The sequence below is a fragment of the Prunus persica genome, chromosome G7, assembly GCF_000346465.2.
Source record: "Prunus persica cultivar Lovell chromosome G7, Prunus_persica_NCBIv2, whole genome shotgun sequence".
NCBI classification, from domain to species: Eukaryota; Viridiplantae; Streptophyta; class Magnoliopsida; order Rosales; family Rosaceae; genus Prunus; species Prunus persica.
The window spans coordinates 18,384,128-18,407,126 of NC_034015.1; the positions used below are offsets into that span (position 1 = coordinate 18,384,128).

At 36.7% G+C, this 22,999-nt stretch overlaps 3 protein-coding genes across 3 annotated transcripts; 2 read left to right on the forward strand and 1 right to left on the reverse strand.

Moving 5' to 3' along the window:
• On the forward strand, positions 5,280-10,322 carry LOC18769663 (respiratory burst oxidase homolog protein E). Its single transcript, XM_007203734.2, has 14 exons — positions 5,280-6,124; positions 6,212-6,371; positions 6,874-6,922; positions 7,045-7,158; positions 7,244-7,669; positions 7,787-8,170; positions 8,251-8,346; positions 8,453-8,568; positions 8,664-8,834; positions 8,922-9,081; positions 9,175-9,363; positions 9,458-9,586; positions 9,673-9,751; positions 9,903-10,322. Exons 1-14 carry the CDS (start codon positions 5,587-5,589, stop codon positions 10,010-10,012), a joined length of 2,721 nt encoding a protein of 906 aa, XP_007203796.1. The 5' UTR covers positions 5,280-5,586; the 3' UTR covers positions 10,013-10,322.
• Positions 11,633-13,491, forward strand: LOC18769832 (peroxiredoxin Q, chloroplastic). The gene is made up of 4 exons (XM_007202494.2): positions 11,633-12,036; positions 12,133-12,270; positions 12,526-12,615; positions 12,938-13,491. Exons 1-4 carry the CDS (start codon positions 11,833-11,835, stop codon positions 13,154-13,156), a joined length of 651 nt encoding a protein of 216 aa, XP_007202556.1. The 5' UTR covers positions 11,633-11,832; the 3' UTR covers positions 13,157-13,491.
• Positions 16,980-20,720, reverse strand: LOC18771117 (probable flavin-containing monooxygenase 1). Its single transcript, XM_007204046.2, has 5 exons — positions 20,203-20,720; positions 19,538-19,778; positions 18,529-18,710; positions 18,056-18,408; positions 16,980-17,966 (listed from the first exon to the last, which is right to left on the reverse strand). The coding sequence occupies exons 1-5, from the start codon at positions 20,647-20,649 to the stop codon at positions 17,624-17,626; spliced, it is 1,566 nt and encodes a 521-aa protein (XP_007204108.1). The 5' UTR covers positions 20,650-20,720; the 3' UTR covers positions 16,980-17,623.

The following is a 22,999-nucleotide window of genomic DNA, read 5'->3' on the forward strand; positions in this document are numbered from 1 at the left end:
AAAAGAAAGCAGAGCATCTTTATAGCCATGGCTTTTGACTTTGAACTTCGTTGATTGAATTTACAAAATTTTATTACGTGTCGTGTGAGTAATGGCATCGCCTTGCTTTTCTTGTTTCTGAGTTTTGCGTCCACGTGCTTGGAGGAATCTCCACAGCACAAGCGCCGCTTACTTGGGTCCCATGCCAAGTCATTACTGATCCTATTTGTTTTCTTATTTTCTTTTTAGTAAAATGGGATGGAAATTAACAATACTACACAAATGTTTGCAAAATTATAGCCGAACTAATTACGATATAATCGTTTAATTTGATTATGTTTTAACAAATATCACAAAAGAAATCAACTAATTTAAGATGATTTGATTCGATTTAGGTCAATTTGCGAAATGTGTATTTTTTTCTTTCTTTTGTTAAGCAAGAAAGCATTTGGTGAGTGGGCTCTATTGACAAATAGAACCGACCATTAACATTTGAGGACTTGAAGCAACTGGTCACCCACACATTACATTACATTACATTACTAAAAAGTGTAAAAAGTGTAAAAAGTGTATTAAAACAAACTCTAAAGAAAAGAAGACCAGCGAACGATAGCTAGCGGAGAGAGAAGGGTGTTTTGGTTGGTTGGTTGATGGGATTGGATAGTTGTGATACAACAAACAACAACAGGTATGCATGATTATTGCCAAAACCCCCTTTTATTTTCTTTATCAGACCAAAAACCCTTTCTACATGTGATTACCCACCCCACATTTTTTCCAATTCATATGTGTAAACTTTACATTTGCTTACTAAATAAAAAATGTATGTCTTAAGGTTCAAAAGTTCGACCGACCCTCTTATATTTTTTTGTTTTGTTTCACGTTCGTGCATTGGTTGAGTGAGATTATTATGCTCTTTCATCTCAACTACATGAATTATCTTCCAATGATAGGCGTCATATTTGTTGATAAGGATGGAGAGGAAAAACATGTTAAGCTTCCAAGTTAGTAGAAGCTACGTGATGAATTATATTGAAAAATGATGGAGTATTTTGGACTTGTTGAAAATCTAAAGGCTCGTTTGAGAGTGCTTCTTTATGAAGCATTTTTGTTCATTAGAGCTTTTATTATAAAGATGTTGAAATTTTCATAAAAAATCAAAAAGCACATGATAGGTGCTTCTTGAGAAAGCAAATCTATGACCTATAAGCACTTTTAGACTTTTCTGCCATATAGTATTAGAAGAGCTTTTGGTTGTCAGAAAGCTCTTTTAACCTTTATAGAAACACTCCAAAATGAACCTTAAGTGTTAAAGAAATTGTGGTTCTTAAACTTCTATTTGGGTTCACTTGGAAAAAACAAAAACAAAAACCATGTGTTTGCGTTTTATGAGAATTTTTTTTTAAAAAAAAAGAGATGCTGGACTTGAGACACTAATTAGCCTTTGTGGTTAGAGAAGTTTTTCTCGTGATTTGGGCCAGATTGAGATGAATGATTTTCATACCATATTCAACTCCAAATCTCAATTAGCCCAAAAGCTCATCAGCGTCCTAATTTACTTATATGCTAACAATGTGTCTAATGGTACTACTACTATGCATGAGATATCCTCATCTATAATTCTAGAACATGGCTTCACCTAATTAACTTCCCTTCAGTTTTCATCGCAGGAAATACAATTTGATTGAAAATTAACTCCTACATACATATTGGTTTATATGTTCCTGGTTATAATTTATCTTTATTATTATTTGCTTAGGTTTCAGGCAATTTAGAGATTGGAGACTTGCAAATAAAATGACCAGAAATGAGAAAGGACACGATTCACACGAAGTGACTTGAGTTTGAAGGATTAAATGACTTGGTGGACTACTAGGTTACTAAACTCAACCTATAGATTTTCTGTCAGTGTCATTTCACGACACTTGCTTGGGAACTTAGATTTTGCCACAGCCTCTCTCAGGTCTCAGCCATCCATTTATGTATGCGTCACCATCAAAATGTCCACCTTAAGACATACATGCCCTTTTAATTTCTTTCTAGTTGATTGATAGGGTCTACCTAATTTACCAAAATGCTTCCCAAGAAATCTCTCTCTTTTCGTTGCTTATTAGTACAATATTTGCAGTACGAGAGAGAGAGAGAGAGAGAGAGAGAGAGAGAGAGAGAGTACAAGCTAGGTCATAATGGAAATTATACTTTTCATATTACAGCAAAAAGTTAATTAGAGTAAAAACTGTCCGAATTTTTACAATTTGATGTCCTAACATTGACGAGAAAATTTTGTCCTAACATTGACGAGAAAATTTTGTACTTGAAAGCTCTCGATGCATCTTTAATCAAAAATTTTAAAGTCAATGAGTTGGTTGAGTTGCTTCTCTCATTAAAAAAAATTTGTGGCATCTGTGTGTGGTGCCCGTGAGCTATGGCTTTCAGATGAGATATATAGATAGCATGCAAAAGTTTTGGATGACATGAAATCATGACAAATCAAGCAACGGCTGAGGAGTGACATGCAAATTAAGTTCGACCTAAGCAATTTCATAATGTCATTCGTTACCTAACTTTATCTGAAAATGTTCCCCCAGAGAATCCCTTCTATTTATTTGTGGCTCAATTTAAATATCGGCTTAGGGTATGTTTAGGAATGCATCTAGAAATAACTCAGTACTTTTTGACAAGCGTTTAGTAAAAAAAACTTAAAACTGTTTCTCAGTCATAAAAATATTTTCTAGAATAGCACTCTCAAATATATGTTTATTTTTTTCTTAACGCACTTGGATCTTTAATAATTTGAACGTGATTCTAATAAAAACACTTCTAGCAAAAGCACTAATCAGTACTTCTCATAAAAACATTCCCAAAAGACAAATTAGAGAACAGTGTATGTGAAGGCAATGGTCAACTCCCACCGCAACAAACGAGAGCTTGTCTTGTCTTGTCTTGCTTAATTTGCAAGCTTGCAGTACTACGAGCGCAGCTAGCATACTGTACGATCGAGTTTCTTCTGCTATTCATGGCTTGACGGTTAAACGCGATAACTCTAAAATAGATTTAATAACTTTTGTTCCTTGTTAGGCTAGCTAATTATGTCTTAAGATCTTAACTAATAATTAGTTTAGATGGCAACCGCGTTAGATGTAATGTAAATTTCAATTTGACCACTTGTTGACTTACATATATAATTAAACTTACATTAAGCAACATATATGGATTAAATTAGGTAAATACCAAATCTGTTTCACATGATTTTGGTGCGTTTATTAATTTCTTGAAGGGCACCACCAAATCACCAATCTCTATCTTGATGTGAAGTGTAAGTGGTAGGAAGGAGGAGCTGCCTCATGGGCGGCAGGAGTGGAAGACACGAACCCTTTTAATAACAAAACTTAGCAATAAGATAAGAGAATCATATCAAACAAAAAAAATGTACACGACGTTGAGTCAAGATTATTCTATTTCTGCCCTCTTTTATATATTATTTAAGAGCACCAACATATATATTGCCAACGGGTCTAACCCAATGAAAAAATATCTTAATTTACAAATTAGATGTATAAAAAAATTTATTCTCTGTAATTTAAACTATCACCTTTCCTCATAAATAAATAAAAGTACCAACATATGTATTTTACATTCCTAACAAGCTAGCAAGTTCGTGTTCTGTGCATGGTGTTCTGCCACATATGTGGTTTCTTCACACTTATATTTTAAAAGCAATATTATATATTTGTTATTCTCTTATCATATATCCCGCCACATATACAAGAAAATAAAGAACAGTATTAACAAAATTCAATAACAAAGTCAATGAATTAATGGTAAAGTATTTAGTTTGTTAGCTATATTCGATCTCCATATACATTCTCTAATCTAAATTAATTGAACAAAAATAGTTTTTGTTTGAACATGATCGAGGCATCACAACAACTATTAATCTAGTTAATATATATAGGCTAGTGTGAAATTGATAGTTTCGAATTTTGAAGAGGCACCTGAATTGAATGTGACGTGATTCTGAAATCACTTGTTCAAAATCTAAGGGAATGTTAACATATTCAACTTGAAGCTATATGCTCTAATTAGATCCGACAGCAGACACCCACAATTTAACTTTCAACGTTCCAATCTAAGAGTTTTAGTTCAGAGAATCAAAGAGTATATACAGTTCAAGCATCTTCTCAAATAGGGTATTTTTCAAGCAACAAATTCAACGAGAGTACAAATTAATGCATTCCGAAAAAAAAAGAGTCATATCGTAGTGCTGAAAATGAAACTCAACAATCTCGGCAAATGACGGAGCCACATACAAGTCTACGGTGGTCATGACTCTCCAACCTACAAGTATTTAGAAGAATGAAAAATCCTTCAACTCCGATCGACCTTTCATTTCTTACTTCAACATAACACCAAACCGGATATAGATAGAATTTATCAATTACGGATACTTGTAAGATATGTATTAATTAAGTTATATAGGTACGTATTAACTAGTCAAAAGAAATGATTAGGTATAGAATAAAAAGAGGCATGCATGCATGTTTTGGTTGAATCTGTGGACGGAAGTCTGAGGCTGACGGTTCAACAACAAGTTTACAAATAAGAGGTTAAAGTGTAGCATTGGATAAAAACAAGTCTCCGATTTCAGTGATTATTCAGTGAAGGCAAGAATCACCTTAAATTCTGCGTGTATTAGCTGTTTCTTACTCACTCTTCCATCATTATTTTACTATAAAAAAAAACTATCTGGCTATCTCCTTTGCAATTCTATTTGAATAACTATTAATTCCAACAAATAAAACTGTCTGAAAATAGACACCACCATATTCATCTTTGATATATAGTTAAATAAATTATGTTATTCGTTCATATTATAACACGTGTACAAGATATACCACGTGATCATATTATTACTGTAATATTTTATAATTCTCAAGGTCTAACAATACGACAGCACAAGTTGATAATAACTACTACAAGCATCTAATTATTGTTAGAATAATAACTTAAAGTTGAAATGTAAAAGTCAAGACTCAAGAGTGTGGTTGGTGGAAAACGATATATTTTTAGGGTTTTTGTCTTTTGGGAATTTTCCTTTTCGTTTAGATTATATGCTTTGTCTTCAGAAATACACTTACTTAGTGTTGTTGATGAACGTAAACTTAGTTTCTTCTCAAATTGTAGATGCCAAACTCCTCCTATATATGATAAATCCCATCTCCTCTGAATCACACACTTGTACTTGCTCTCAAACTCAAAAATGAGGGAGTACGTATCATGAAAATTAAGTATAGTACGTACTTTTCTTTTCTTTTTTTCTTTCAGAAAACCACCAAACTTTTATTTTTATTTATTTATTTATTTATCTCATCAAATTACGAATACAATAATAGATATTTAAGTGGAGACAAATTGGTTTCGTTGATTGATTCATGACCAAAATCCCAACTACACAAAAGAGTTGAAATGGCGTGAGTGAGAGAGACGAATCGGTTGCGAGGCGCATGTCTTGTTTTTCGCTCTACACACCCACCGCACTTTAACCCCAACACACAACAAAACGCAAACCTTAACGCTACTGATCGTTTTAATTACTTACCAAAATAAATGACGACCGAGAAGGTGACGGCGTCGTTTAGTCCAAAGCGGTCGAGTAACGGCCACCGGTTTGAACAGCCGGAGGAAACGACGTCGTCCGTTGGTGGCGCAATGCTGCCTAAGTTTCTCAGCGACCTCAGCCAGGACTTGGTCGAAGTGACTTTAGAGCTCAACGACGACAACGACGAGATTGTCTTGTGCAGCGTCGCTCCGGCGTCCGAAGGGATTCTGCAGCGGAGCATGTCGGCGACGTCCAGGAGAATTCGGCGGACGTTCGGGTGGCTGAGATCGGCGTCTTCGAGGACCACAGCGTCAAATTCTGAGTCGCTGGAGTTCGCTCTCTCTGCTCGCGACGCTCGCCGGCTCAAAGCCAAGCTTCAACGGACGAGATCGAGCGCGCGGCGAGCTCTCGACGGGCTAAGATTCATCAGCAGGACGACTGTCGGCGCAAATGGAGCCGAGGAGCTGTGGAAGCAAGTGGAGGCGAGGTTCGAGTCGCTCGCCGACGACGGCTTGCTAGCTAGACCAGACTTCGGTGAATGCATAGGTAAGTTTCTCTTAACTAATTCAATGAGCTTAAATTTTCTGTTTGGTTACCGAGAAAATTGAAAAGGAAATTTGACGTATTTTGAAGGGATGGTGGACTCGGAGGAGTTTGCGGTGGGGATATTTGACGCATTGGCGAGGAGGAGGGGGCAGAACATCACCAAAATTACGAAAGAGGAGCTTCGCGAGTTTTGGTTGCAAATTTCGGACAACAGCTTTGACGCGCGCCTTCAAATTTTCTTTGACATGTGGGTCTCTCTCTATCTCAGCCGTTGATTAAGTTTCTTGTAATTGCGTTTCTAACAAATCGACGGTTCAGACGGTGGAGCTCATTTTTAAATTTTTTAAAAAATTACTGTGGGTACATTAAATTAAATACGTAAAAGCAAACACACAGAAATTTATGCACTCAACAAAAACAAATCAAGTGGATGGTTTAGCTCTAGTCTATTTTGGGGTGTTCGGGTTGGGTGGGTTTTGCCTTTTGCAGGTGCGCATTGTTTTTGTGTGTGTTTTTGTGTTTAGTTGACCAAAAGTGATGAATTTTGGGGCATGGGTTATAAGCTATGTTGTGTCTTGTTTGTGTTCTATCTAATTCAACCTTTCCATAAACACCTCTAAAAAAATTAGGTTAAATGCTTTTCAAATGCGTCTAGCATTTGCCTTTTGTCATTTGTGGTTGTGATTTTGCTGCTTTAAGAAAAAGTTATTATTTTCCTATTAATATTTTCGAATTTGGAATATTTTCAGGGCCGATAGCAATGAAGATGGAAGAATCACAAGGGCAGGAGTGCAAGAGGTAAAAAAATAAAAATTGTTGACTGAGGGAAACTAATAAAATCCCATCTAATACTGCTTTTTTAACAAGTTGTTTATTCTTCACAAAGACAAATAAATGCTGCTTTCATTCAATTGTTACAGCTTATAATGCTCAGTGCTTCTGCAAACAAGCTATCTAAGCTCAAAGAACAAGCTGAAGAATATGCTTCCTTAATAATGGAAGAACTCGATCCTGAAAACCTCGGTTACATTGAGGTAAATTAAAACAAGTCATTAGTCTTAATTCTAGGTCTTGATCAGTCAATTAGTGTCTCTTAATGTACTTTTGCCCTTTAATCAGTTATGGCAATTGGAAGCACTGCTTCTACAAAGAGACGTCTACATAAACTATAGCAGGCCACTGAGCACAGCAAGTGTGGCTTGGAGCCAGAACCTGAGCTCCTTTATGCCCAAGAACCTGTTTCGTAGACTGAGCCGTTCGCTTCAGTGTTTCATGCTGGAGAATTGGCAGAGGGGTTGGATTATACTGTTGTGGGTTATTGCTATGGCTTCTCTCTTTGCCTGGAAATTCTACCAGTACAGAAAAAACAGGGCAGCATTTCAGGTCATGCGCTATTGCTTGCCCGTGGCCAAAGGGGCTGGAGAGACTCTCAAGCTCAACATGGCTCTCATCCTCCTACCGGTCTGTCGAAACACGCTGACGTGGCTCCGGTCCACCAGGGCTAGGTCCTTCATCCCATTTGATGACAACATTAACTTCCACAAGGTAATGTATACGTGACAATGTGAAAATCAACACTGAAAAGGGTGCATGAACTTCCCAATTGTTTTTCATTCAAGTCACAAAAATGTTTGACATTTTGTTTTCCTTATTGTGCTGCAGATAATTGCATTTGCTATAGCCGTTGGGATAATCGTTCATGCCGGGAACCATCTGACATGCGATTTTCCTCGCCTGGTAAACTCATCTCCAGAAAAATTTGCCCCACTTTCCTCTGATTTCCATGGCACAAAGCCAACCTACAAATTCCTGCTCACTGGAGCTGAGGGCGTGACTGGAATTTTAATGGTGATTTTAATAGCCATCTCATTCACACTAGCAGCACGTCGTTTTCGGAGGAACATGGTGAGGCTTCCTGCGCCCTTCAACAACTTGACTGGATTTAATGCGTTCTGGTATTCTCATCATCTGCTAGGTCTGGTCTACCTTTTGCTCCTCATCCATGGAAGCTGCTTGTATTTGGCCCACAAGTGGTACGAGAAAACGGTACGAAATTTGACAGTAAAAATTACAAAACAAGATTTACTTTATGACTCAGAAATTATTGATGCCTTTCTACTTTGCAGACATGGATGTACATCTCTGTTCCATTGTTGCTCTATATAGCAGAACGCAGTGTGCGAACATGCAGATCACAGCATTATTCAGTTAAGATACTAAAGGTAAGCTAATTTTAGTGCTTTACTCAAATCTATTTGTTTATACTTTGAGTTGTTTGCAGTTGAAAGAATTAACAAGAGATTATTGCTATCCGAGTGTCTTAAACAGGTTTTGGTCCTACCGGGAAATGTCATTAGCTTAATCATGTCCAAACCGCCTGGGTTTAAGTACAAAAGTGGACAATACATATTTCTGCAATGCCCAACAATCTCCCCATTTGAATGGTGAGTGTGATTTCCACTAAATTCATCATACTGAACCATTTTCAGGAAAATGTTATCATGCACTAATTACTGAACCATTTGTTTATAAATTTCAGGCACCCATTTTCCATTACCTCAGCACCAGGAGATGATCACCTCAGTGTTCACATCCGAACAGTAGGCGACTGGACTAAAGAATTGAAGCGAGTCATTGCTGAGGGAGATGATTCAACATCTGTTGATCATCAAGCTAGACTTGTTCATATAGGAAATCTGGATCAGAGAGGGTATATAACCTACGCAATTTTACCTTCTGAGATTTAGGTTCAGCGTATGTATGGGAACATTAATGTAGTAGATGAACATCAATGCAGCCAACCCAGATTGTTTGTAGACGGTCCATATGGGGCACCAGCACAGGAATACCGGAACTATGACGTCTTGCTCCTCGTTGGACTTGGGATTGGAGCTACCCCTTTTATAAGCATCCTTCGAGATCTACTTAACAGCACGAAAACAGCAGAAGAACAAATGGTACAATTCATACTCTTTCTAAGCACAATATTTCGGAAATTTTATCAATTTCTCTCTTCTGGGGTACTAAGGTATAATGCATTCATGACCTAGGATTCAAATACAGAAACTAGTAGATCAGAAGACAGCCAGAACAGTTTTACATCTTCAAGTTTGACACCCGGGGACAAGAAGAAATCACAGAGGAATACAAATGCTCACTTCTATTGGGTTACCAGAGAGCCTGGCTCTTTTGAGTGGTTTAAAGGAGTCATGGATGAGATTGCAGAAATGGATCAGAAAGTAAACCTTGACTGTTAATCATTTTACATTATAATTATATTCGTCTGGGATGATCTGCTAAGTGACTTCGTTATGCTCTTCTTGTTTGCTGCAGGGTCAGATTGAACTGCACAACTACCTTACGAGTGTCTACGAAGAGGGTGACGCAAGGTCAACTCTAATCACAATGGTCCAAGCTCTCAACCATGCCAAACATGGTGTCGACATCCTATCTGGCACCCGAGTATGATCTTTCATCACCATTTTCAGTTGACAAAGCAATTATGTTCTTAAGCAATTAATGACCCTTCCTATATTGATGCGATGCAGGTAAGAACTCACTTCGCAAGACCAAATTGGAAAGAAGTGTTTACCAAGATAGCTTCCAAGCATCCATATTCTACAGTAGGTAAATATATTCTACCAAAACTAAATTGTCAAAAACATAACCGACACAAGTTTGCATGAGTTCATGTTTCTTGCTTTTACGAATCGAAATCATATCTGCTAAAATAATGAAACAGGAAACACAGAAATCAGAATAACCAGTTAATTTGCAGGGGTATTCTACTGTGGGATGCCAATGTTGGCAAAGGAGCTGAAGGTGCTATCACACGAGCTCAGTCACAAGACATCCACACGTTTTGAGTTCCACAAGGAGTATTTTTAAAACTAGAGAACCATCATCAAAAGACCAAGCAGCCATTCTTTTCTACTCATTTTGATTATCGATACAGGAAAATAATTATATCTGTATAATGATCGTAGCTCAGAAAGATGTAAATGCAATTGTTTGTCATATACGTAGAAATGTCGTCCAATATAATACAAAGTTCCAAAAAAAATGATACCTTTCCTGCTGATAACTTCTCAAAATTGCACCCTTTCGAGAGCAAACAACTATTGTTGCAGAATCATTTATCTATGGACGATGATATATTAAGCAGATTAATACAAAGAGATCCGGCTGCAATCATTCATCTTTGATTCTCTTGAGTAGTCTGGAAGCCCAGCTTCGGACGCGTCGCTTCAGTGTATATCCAACAACAATTCCAGCAACAAAGCAAAGTGTACAAAGCTTTGAACACGTCCACAGTGATACTACTTGCCTGTAAGTAGACATGGGAATGTTGCCATTTTGGTGTAAGAAGAAGAAGAGGAAAACAAAGACAACATCCAACGAGCCTTCATAAATTTCTCTTCTTTTTTTTCCTTTTGTTGTAATTTAGAACATTTACTGCATGTTGTTTGTCAAAACATTTTATATCCAAAAAGCATCAACCTCAACTCCTCTAAACACAATTGCCAAAAGCTTAGTTAGAAGGCATCCATGCAATTCACAGCTTCAAAAACACCAAACCAATTTTCGGAAAATCCCATTTCTCCATTTCGAGAGCACATTTGTTGGTTGCAAATAAATCCCTTCATGGTTTCACAGAGACCATTACAAACGCAACCCTAATGAAATGAAACTGTAAAGGGGGCTGAACAGAACAAGTAAAAGGAAGGAGAAGAGAAATTGGTATGCAGAGGTACCTGGCAGGTCTGTTGAATAGAATACGAGACTGATCAGAAGAAGACAAAGCGGCAGCGAGACCTTCACCGGCACGGTGACTGTCAAATGAAGACGAAGACGAAGACGAAGAGTTGCCCAATTTTGGTGGGTCTTTTGAGACTTTGCCAATCAACTTCTGCAAACCCTCCATAACTCAATGTTTTCAGAGACAACGCAGAGAACGCTAAAACCCAGAACACCTAATTCGGTTCACAATACAGAAACAACATTCATTATGCATTCCATTCTTGAAGATATGAGTTTTGAGGGGTTTAGGGTTTATTACCGATTTTGAGTCGCCGGGTTCAACACTGCCTCCTCAATGCCCGCTTCAGATTTAGAGCACTGAATTGAGCACGCTTTGTTCTCTTGAAGATGTCAAATTTGTTCACCTCCCCTCCAAATTTTCACAGGAGGCTCAAGGCCCAAAACAAAACTGGCTTGGGCCCAGCCACTTGGGCTTGGTCCAGTTAAGTAGCCACATATGTGTTTACTTTCTTAATTTATTTTTATTATTATACATGTATTAATTTCCTAGGAGCTTTGGTTTAAACTCAATCGCGAGTGCAAAAGTTTTACCGTGTTTAGTTACCCTACTGACTATTTTCTATTTCATCCATTTGTAGTCGTTTTTGTGCTTTTATTTGTTACTTTACTGTATTTAGCAAATTTGTACTCTTTGGCTGGTCGACGTAGAACTAGAAGTAGAACTAGTAATAGAAGGGTTGGGGTCAGAAATCGTCCACGCTGAAAAGCCAATCTATCCCCATCTTCTCCTCAACACCCAACACCCAAAACACTCGCAACACTCTCCCTCTCTCTCCCTCCCTTATCTTCCTCAAACAGATGTAAGCAAATTAACAACAAAAACAAAGTTTCAAAGCACAAGTTTAGGACACACTTGATATATCTCTCTGGTTCTAAACTTGCATCTAATGGCTTCCCTTTCTCTTCCTAAGCACCACTTCCCTTCTGTGCTCCCCACTCAAACTCCTAGACACAACCCATCTTCGAAAAGCCTCCCAATTGTCTCAAGTTCATCACATTCTCAATTTTATGGCCTCAAGCTCTCCAATTCCTCCTCTTTGCCAATCCCTTCTTCTTCTTCTTCTGGAAAGATGTTTATTTGTGCTGCTAAGGTACATTGCTTAATTCACATTTTCTGATATGTTGAGTGTTTTGTGGGCTATGGCTACTTCTTTGTTGATTGATTATGATTATATGTTTCTTGACAGGTGGACAAGGGTAAGGTTCCACCAGCCTTCACATTGAAAGATCAGGATGGAAAAACTGTGAGTCTCTCCAAGTTCAAAGGAAAGCCTGTGGTTCTCTATTTCTACCCTGCTGATGAGACCCCAGGGTGCACCAAACAGGTTTAAACATAATGACATTGTTGCATTTTCTAATTCTCCTTTTAGTTTATTGTTAGGGGCAGCCTGAAGTGTTCATTTCCTTACTGAGAAGCTTGGTTATCTTTTCAGTCAGCTTATCCTATATTGATTTTCTCCAACAATTTTTGCTGTAACCTTTAATTTGTTATGATATGCAATTCACATTGGAGCTGACAACACCAGATAAAGACTGTATCTTTAGTTAGTGCAGACACTGACAAATTGATACTCCCTTAGGCTTGTGCTTTCAGAGATTCTTATGAGAAGTTTAAAAAGGCTGGAGCCCAGGTCGTCGGAATTAGTGGTGATGACCCATCATCACACAAGGTAATGTGAACAGTTTCTAGTATGGAACAGCTTTAACTACTTTGGTAAATTGGCTTGGTTGTTTGGAGGACATATGCTGCAGTAATTGCAGCAGAATTGGGTTTAGTAGATATTCTACTGGCTTGAGCATTGCTAGATGATAACTAAGGTTTGTTTGCGTCTAAATGAATTGTGAGTTCATTCAGTTAAGATTATTATATTTTTGAGAAAGTATGAGACTCATCATATCTACAGTACCTTTAGTTTATTTGAGTATGGTTTTAAATGCATAACCATTGAAACTCATGCTTGAAGTTGATTATGAAGTTTTTGATTTATGTAGGCTTTTGCAAAGAAATACAAACTTCCATACACATTACTTAGCGACGAGGGTAATAAGGTGAGGAAAGAATGGGGAGTGCCATCCGATCTGTTTGGGACATTGCCTGGAAGACAGACTTATGTTCTGGACAAGAATGGGGTTGTTCAACTCATCTACAACAACCAGTTCCAACCTGAGAAGCATATTGATGAAACTCTCAAATTCCTTCAAAGCCTTTAAAGTTCTCCTGTTTTTAGCTGCTTTGTTTTTTCATCCCTATGTCCATTATATCTCCACAAAACAGGGTCAGCAAGTAGTTATTTTTGTATAATTCGAAAGCCAGTTATAATTACTAATGCTGCTGGCCATGTTTGTACTTGTCCCAAGTAAAAGGGCAGTTGTTTTCTGCCCTATGAAAGCAAATTTCAAGTCGAAATTTTTGTGGAATATCCAATGGCTATTATACAGCATGACCTAGATGGCAATAATTTCGTTCTAAGTGATGTAATATCTTTGAGATTGTGAATGTTATTGTAAATGGTGGATCATGAGGGTATTTTGCTTATGTTAATTAGTTGACAAACTCTGCAATCAGCTCATGTTTATGTTTCTTATCCCCTGCCTTGTTGCCCTTCTGCAATATTTTCACATCGTAATTTTGGGAATTTCAGAAGTAAACAATGGAAAAATTCTTTATTGAGATAAAATAGAACATGCCACATTGATCATTTGTCCTGCAAGTAGGTGTTCTTTATTTTGAGTTCTGGTGTAAAGAACCTGTCAATTATGAATTTAGGATGTTATTGCAAAGTATAGGTTCATTGTTTCTTCAGATAGTCTTCACTGCCATAGGGGCTAAATTCTTCCGCCAACCAAGTATTCTTCCTCCAAGATGTCCACCCCATCTCCTCACAAATTTCATCACTGAGGTTGATGCTAAAAGTAGAAATGCAATGCCTCTTGTAGAACCTGGTTGTTTTCTTCGAGACTTCCACTTCTTTCCTTGTTTGCTCAAGCATTTGCTCCACACTTGGGAGCTTAAATCTGTTATCCAGCAGCCTAGCCAGCCATATGCTGCGCAGTTCCGAAGAGTGAAGGTTCGAAACACTCTCGAGATAACCCACGAAAGCCATGTTTGGGATCAAAGGATGAATTGTGCCCCGCAGAATAAACATTCAACGGTTTTATTCTTCACTTTTAACATTTCTAACACCAGGTAACTTCTGGAAATCTTAGAAAACCAGTACCTGTAAAAGGTTGTGATACCAGAAGGGTATTCCAACAAGCTGCGGAAAGGCTCTGGTAAGATGGACTTAACTTTTTTATTACCATCATAACCAGTTGCAAAAACCACATCAGCTTTTATCTTAGTGTTGTCATCAAATTCAATTCCATCTTTACAAAGATGATGTTGTGGAATTCTATTCTATTCATGTGTTGAAAACATGTCCAGTCAAAGTGTAGTCATAACCACCTTAATTGACTTCACTTTGACATAGTTTAAGTGGTCCACGTGGCCCATTTACTGCCACCTCAATAGTTAACAAAGTTGTTATCAGAAAGACTGACGGTAGGTATGAAACTGTAGTGAAATGAAACTTTGGGTGTGAAAGTGAGACACTTCGTGTAGTAAAGTCTGAACATTGATCAACTTCAAGGTAGTAAAGTGAAATTTACCCTCTCTTTTTTTCCATTTTATCTTACTTTCATTACAATTCTCTTTTACCAAATTTTTCCAGGGCTCATCATCTCTGAAGATTAATTGGTTAGCATGCCCCAAAAAAAAAATTACACAAGAAAGCTAACAATCCAGAACAGGAAAACATATTTAAAATTTGACCTGAAAATCAAACAAGTACATGAAAGGTGATGGGAATTATAAACCTATATATTTACCTTGATTTGCCTCTGCACACTCGAGAGCAAGGGCGGAACCACACTAAGGGCTACAGTGGGTTGTAGCCCAGTGTGGTTTTCTAAGAAAAAAAAAATGTATAATCTATATATTTAATTTATTTTCAATATTAGCCCAGTTAGTGACACCGTATAGATTACCTTATTTCCATTTTCAACTTAAGTTTACAATTTAAATAAGGAAGTACCCCCCATTTGGATTCAAATAAAATACTAGAAAATCAAATTCTCACTAAATCAAAATATGAAAAATCGGTTTTAGTGCAAAATACGATTTAGGCTAAAAATGATGGCTCATTAAGTCCATATATATTTCATACTAAAATCCCATAAAATCAAATTTTCTTATTTGATGTGTGAGGAATAAAAGCTGCCAAAAATTATCTTGAGAAAATGATTATTCCGAAAACTCATTTTTCATACTTAGTCAATATTTTTACATAAAACAATTTTTCATGTATGGTATGAATGCATGAAGGAACCTAAGGTCAATCTAGGTAAAAAACCTTAGATGTTCAATCTATTATGGTGTTAAACCCTATTTGGTTTATATTAAAATTGATTGAAAATTGGTTTCGGGAGCTATGAACTAGCTTGATTTTTATGATTTAATGTTTACTTTTATTTCTAGAAAGACAATAGAAATTGTAAGTACCCAAAAAAATAATCATTAAATTTTAAGCTAATAACTTTAATTAGCCCACCCGTTGAAAAATTCCTGATTCTACCCTTGCTCAAGAGCTAAATCAATAGCTGATTTTTTGTAGCCAACTACAACGACCTTCTTATCCTTCAGCAAATCAGAAACAGTGTCTTTGTTCAATCGTCTCAAAACTTGGTATCATTGGTGCCAGTGGAAACATGCTATGATGGGCTAGCCGCTTTGCTGCTGCTAAGCCATGCACACCGGCACCAAGATACCAAGTTTTGAGACAATTGGAGCCATAGTTGCTGGATCTTGGTGTGTTTCAAAGCTTTTTTGGTTTGAAAGGTGAGATGGTTTTGAAAGGTGTATATTTTGATATATACTTGATTTGCTTGGTGTCCGAAACAAGCTGAGGGAAAAGCTATTTATAGTGGTTGCATGAGTGGGTCTGGTCATATTATATGATGTAACATGTGAATGTGAAATTGATTTTGAGATCAAAGGATTTGCTAGGGTAAAAGATAGTGACCAATATTTCTCTCTCTATCTCAGCCGTTGATTAAGTTTCCGTAATTGTGTTTTTAATAAATCGATGGTCCATACGGCGAAGCTCATTTGAAAATATATTTTTTTGTAATGATTATGGGTAAATTAAATTAAATAGGTAGAAGTAAACACACAAAGATTTATATGCACTCAACAAATCACGTGGATGGTTTTTTGGGGTGTTTGGGTTGGGTGGTTTTTCCCTTTTGTTTTTGTCTTTAGTTTGACCAAAAGAGATAAGGTTTTCCAAATGTTGTGTCTTGATTGTGTTCCATCAAATTCAACCTTCCATAAACAGCTCTAAAAAATTAGGTGAAGTGCTTCTGCCAACCAAGCTATGTTGCGTCTTGTTTGTGTTCCATCATCAACCTCTACAAATTAGGTTTGATGCTGTTCAACTGCGTCTAGCATTTACCTTTTGTCATTTGTGTTTGTGATTTTGCCGGTTTAAGAATAGTTATTATTTTCTTATTAATTTTTAGAATTTGGAATATTTTCAGGGCCGATAGCAATGAAGATGGAAGAATCACAAGGGAAGGAGTGCAAGAGATAAAATAAAATAAAAATTGTTGACTACAGGAAACTAATAAAATCCCATCTAACATTTGCTTTTTTAGCAAGTTATTTATTCCTCTCCTTGATCCAAAAAAAAACAAAAAACAAAAAAAAAAGTTATTTATTCCTCACAAAGCCAAATAAATGTTGCTTTCATTCAATTGTTACAGCTTATAATGCTCAGTGCTTCATTACTAATGGACGAACAAGATCCTGAAAACCTCTATTTACAAAAAAAGATGTGAGTAAAAAAATCCCGAGTACAGCCGCCCGGTCATACTATTTTTTAATAAAAACTTTTGTATAGCCGATCGGCTATATTCTTTTTATTAAAAAAAAGGCGCGTATATACTGTATAGCCTTGGGTGAATTGATTTGCTTGCTTGGTTTTTATACATTTTCTAGTATGGAAAAGCTTGAAGTACATTGGTAAATTTGCTTGGTTTGTTGGAGGACATCATCACATTCAGCCTTGGGTGAGTTGATTGCAAATCGTGCTTGAAGTTGATTATGTAGTTTTAAATTTATGTGGGCTTTTGCAAAGAAATACAAACTTCCGTCCACATTACTAAGCGAGCAGGGTAATAAGGTGAGGAAATGGGGAGTGCCATCAGATCTGTTTGGGACATTGCCTGGCAGACAGATGCAACAACCAGTTACAACCTCAGAAGCATATACTGATGAAACTCTCAAACTCCTTCAAAGCCTTTAAGGCTCTCCTTTTTTTTTCATCCCTGTGTCCATTATCTCCACCGGATATGGTTAGCAAGTGGTTATTTTTGTATATTTCAAAGCCAGTTGAGATGGTTAATGTTCTCTTATCCCCTGCCTTTTTGCCCTTCTGCAATATCACCACATTCACATCATACTTTTGGGAATTTCAAAAGTAAACAATGGAAAATTTCTTTATTCAGATAATATAGATTATGATTTGCTAATACATGATACATTGATCATTTTTCCTGCAAGTAGGTGTTCTTTATTTTGAGTTCTGGTGTAAAGGAGCTATCAATTATACATTTAGGATGTTATTGCAAATTATAGGTTCATTGTTTCTTCAGATAGTCTTGACTGCCATAGGGGCTAAATGCTTCTGCCAACCAAGTATTCTTCCTCCAAGATGTCCACCCCATCTCCTCACAAATTTCATCACTGTGGTTGATGCTAAAAGTAGAAATGCAATGCCTCTTGTAGAACCTGGTTGTTTTCTTCGAGACTTCCAATTCTTTCCTTGTTTGCTCAAGCATTTGCTCCACACTTGGGAGCTTAAATTTGTTATCCAGCAGCCTAGCCAGCCATATGCTGCGCAGTTCTGAAGAGTGAAGGTTCGAAACACTCTCGAGATAACCCACGAAAGCCATGTTTGGGATCAAAGGATGGATTGTGCCCCTGCAAAAGAAACATTCAAACAGTTTTTACTCTCCAATTTTAACATTTCTAACACTTGGTAATTTATGGAAATCTTAGAAAACAAGTACCTGTATAAGGGTATGAGACCAGAAGGGTATTCTAGCAAGCTGCGAAAAGGCTCTGGTAAGATGGACTTAACTTTTTTCTTACCATCATAACCAGTTGCAAAAACCACAACATCAGCCTTGATCTTAGTGTTGTCATCAAATTCTATTCCATCTTTACAAAACCACCATTTTGATTCTGATCTTTTGAACAGAATCTTGCCTTTATCAGCCTCAGAGAAGAAATTCTCAGGCATGATGGCCATCTGGCAGGATGCATAGTCTTCCTCAAATGGATGGTCTGGTTTCAGTCCATACTTCTCCAAAGGCAGCTTCCACAGTATGTATGATTCAATAAACTTGGACACTGCATGCCTCTATGAACAAACATAACACAACAACCAAATCTCAGTGCTATGTTATTAGCTACAGAGCAAGATAGTACTAAAACATTTTATTTTCTTGAATCAATTAATTAATTAATGTTGTTGATTTACCATTGGAGACATAACTAGGGAGCAAAGGAGGGCCCTGAGGAAGCTTTGGTTAGGTCTTTGATGGAGAAACTGTGAAGATCGTGTTGAATAGAACAAGAAAAAGGGCAAACCCCAAACCCAATAGTGGGGAACAGTCCAATGTAAAGTCCTTACAACCATGGTGCATGGCTTCCCTTCTGGTCCTGAAAGAAAAAATCCATGAAAAATCAAACCACCAAAATAACTCAGGTCAACAAGACGTTTTTTTTTTTTTTTTTTTACAAAGCGATATCGGAAGAAGGGGAATCAAATCTAGGACCTAGGATGTAGGTTTAAATACTTTTAAGCAATTGAGTTACTAACCCGTTGCATAACTTTTAGACTTGGACTAACACATTTTTCTTAGAAGAGACTTTCAGCAACAAAAGAAGACAAGAAGGTGGCATGCTACATTGGTGTGTGCGTTATGCAGATGGGTCAAGGTAAGGAAATAGTAGTGTAAAAGCTTAAAGAAAAGTTGAAATTTGTATCATCTACATATTTATGAAAGTTATGATGTTAGATATTGAACAGCATATATTTGTTTCAAGTCAAATCTGATGTTGTGGAATTCTATTCTATTCATGTGATTCAGAATCGTTGAAAACACGTGTCTAGTCAAAGTGTAGTCAAAACCAAATTTAATTGAGTTCTCTTTTGACACTTTGACCACGCAACGCAATTTTGCAATCTTTATTAATGAATTCTTGGCTAGCTGAGCTGTGTTGTGTGTGTATGAGACTGTGACTTGTGTGTGGAACTAACTATAACCATGCAAATTCCAACCCTTAACGTGGAAAATGCGACCAAATTGTGGTTGTGGACATTTATTTTTGTTTTATTTTCATTGGGAATCCTTTTTTTACCAAAATTTTCCAGTAATCATCATCACTGAAGATGAATTGGTTAGCATATATCATCATCACCGCACTCGAAAATCAAACAGGTACATGAAAGGTGATGGAAATCATATAAACCCTTATATATTTACCTTGATTTGCCTCTGCACACTCGATGGCTAAATCAATAGCTGATTTTTTGTAGCCAACTACGACCACCTTCTTGTCCTTTAGCAAATCAGAAGCAGCGTCCTTGTCCAATTTGCAGTAATCAAGAGCATGCAGAGTCTGGCCTTCAAATACTTCAGGGCCTTTGTTCTGTGGAAACTGTGGAAGTTTGGGTATATCACCATACTTCCCAATGCAAACCACAATGAACTCGAAGGCGTACCACTGTATTATTCAAAACAAACACACCAAAATCAGAACACCGAAAAAACATAAAATTATGATTAATGCTGTATGCAATTTCATAAGTGGGATTTTGAAAAAGAAAAAGAAACTATTTGTTGAGAGTATAGGACATGTCAGTAATATGCATATGTAACATGGGAAATGTTTTCTCTTGTTAGGTAATATGACATCAGATATTTATATTGTCAAATTGTGAATATGGATCGTTGATCAGATTCAGATTAGCTCTTGTCTCAACCTGGATCTAAACAAAGCAATATTAGTTAGGTTGTGTAACATTGGTTGTGAGTTTCATGTTACAACCACTAGTGGAGAAACTACAAATCCACATGACATGTTGAAAACCCTACACATGCAAGTGACTCATAATATACCAAAATTTGGGTATGAAATAGCTAACAACCTGAATGGCCTCTGAATCATTGGTCTGCACAGAAACCTCCCAAACAGGCTGACCGCGGCCTGGCGAGAGGCCCCCATACTCCACAGGTTTTACAGAAAAATCAACGGTTTCCCGGTCACCAACAAACCGAACCTCGACCACCTTGGAATTGAACCTCACGAACTTAAGGACATCAAAGTGCTGAGCATAAGAGTCCAAGTAGTCCAATATCTCAAGATGGGAAGGAAAGTCTGCGTTGTCCCTGTCAGGCCAAGGGAAGTCAGAGAACTCATAGTCACGTCTATGAGATTGAAGCTTTGTGGAACTGTAAGAACAATGCCTCCAGACGCCTCCAATGGAATCAGAGGCTTCAAGAACAATAGGGTTGTGATGGGCTAGCTGCTTGGCTGCTGCTAAGCCACTCACACCGGCACCAATGATGCCAAGTTTTGAGACAATTGGAGCCATTGTTGCTGGTTTTGGTGTGTTTCAAAGCTTTTTTGGTTTGAAAGATGAGATGATTTTGAAAAGGTGGTGTATATTTTGATATATACTCGATTTGCTTGGTGTACAAAACAAGCTGAGGGCAAAAGCCATTTATAGGGGTTGCATGAGCGAGTCTGGTCTCATGTATGATGTAAGCATGAATGTGAAATTGATTTTGAGATCAAAGGCTTTGTTAGGGTAAAAGATTGTGACCAATATTTCCCTAGTAATCGTATGTGAAATTGGCCCGTCAAGGAGAGGAACCTTCGTGGTTTATTTACCTTAATAATAATATTATCATAATTATTTATTGCAAATTGAAATTAATAACAAAAATACAGTGGTGAGTGTATGAAGTGTTGCCATACCTAATTTTCTAAGAAAAGTATAAGATCTACCAAGTGATAAAAGTATTTCTATAGATGAAATCACGATGCCCAGGCACCTCAGATCTACCAAACAATTTAATGCACCTTTAGATGTAGTTGTCCCTCACTTAAAGTATTAATTACACATGCATGCATTGATCTGTACCACATATAAAATACAAAACACACACACATATAGTATTGTGTGTGTATGTATGTGGATATGCATTATATATATATATATATCGTATATGCATGCATGTACACATACACATACACATACACATAAAATAAATAAATAGGTAAGCATTTTACTTTAGGTATTTTGAATAGAAGAAGATTAATAACTTGTTGGATTAATTAGGAGAAAATGTAAAAGGTGGTTTTGGTTTATAGTAGAAAGTTCATGCAAATGTAGAAGGAAACAACGAAGAACTGAAGAAGAAACTTAAAGGAAATGAGGCACTTGCAGACTGAATCTACTTTTAGGAGGAGAAAGGAATGTGAAAATCAAGACTACACACACACACACGTCTCTTCTTGAAAATCAAAGTCTTTTTACCCACAACTAAGACTATACGCATGCAGTTTGATTCAACTCAAGCTTTTATATATATATATATATATATATATATATATATATATATATGCTTCTTCAATGGTATTCAGTCAGTGTTTTGTTGATTCTTCCATGGTTTCATTTCTTGCGTTTTAAATATTTGTGTTTTGGGTTGAATTTTTCAATATTCAGTGTTAGAGAAAACAAACAATTAATTATAATTTTAAAAAAAAAATTAATTAGTTTGCCCTTCTTTATCACGCAAAGTGAAGCCAGAAGCAAACTGGAAATTAATATGTAGCGATATCCAAATATATATATATATATATATATATATTAATAAGAAGTGTATAGGAGGATTGTATCAAAACAATTAGTCAGATACACACGTGGAGTATTGGTTGACAATTTCGATTCAAACAAATGAGTGAAATTACATTAGCAATTTCAAATCTGTCTATGACCCGACAATAAGTACCTACCTACCTAGCTTTGTTGGTGCTTAAAGTTCTATAATTCAGTAGAAAATTTATCATCTAAAGAAAACCCTGTGCAAATTCAAAAGTCTTAAGCACCAACTATCTGGTAGTTTTTTTATTTTATTTCTCTCTCTCTTAAATCAAGCGACATGAGGAGGGAAGAATTGAATCTAGAATCTCGAATACAGGAGTAAATACTTTTAACTAGTTGAGCTAAAAGTCTCTTACCAATTATAGGACTCCTGTTCTCAACAACAAAAGTCCATTTATGATTCACTATATGAAAACTCTTAAAATAATCTGAACTGACCCATACATTTATCATCAATGGTCAAGATGAACTGTTTGGCAATATATAAAATATATGTTTTCATATCTCTATATAAAATGTATGTATCACAATCACAAGCTAGCAAAAGGGAAGAGGAGACAAAATATGTATGGGGGAGGTTGCCTCGGAAAAGAAAGTAGATTGACGACATGAGCACATACAATTCAGTAATGAAAACTGAAATTGAAAATAACATGAAGTAAATTGTAACTTAGTAAGTAAGAGTCAAATAGTCGTGCAATTGGCAGATGGATGGAGCTGGAAGTCAGTCAGATATACGATGGCTTTCCACACTAAATAGATACACATTGATTTTAGGAAGCCAGTACTCACATTCTCAGCTGACCCGACTTTTCAAATGTATTTATATTTAGATCCATCCATCTTTCAATTTCAAAGGCACTAATTATCCATATATTTCCACATGGACTGCGGTGGCTTTTGGGTGATACAAACTTTGGCCGCATCCCCTCCTCTCTCCATCCCAGCTGCCCTAGACACATGTAGATGTGGACCAGATTATACCATATGCTTTTCTGCCCTATTGCTTTCTCTTCTTCTTTTTCTATACTTGGTAATCTCACATTCTGCATCC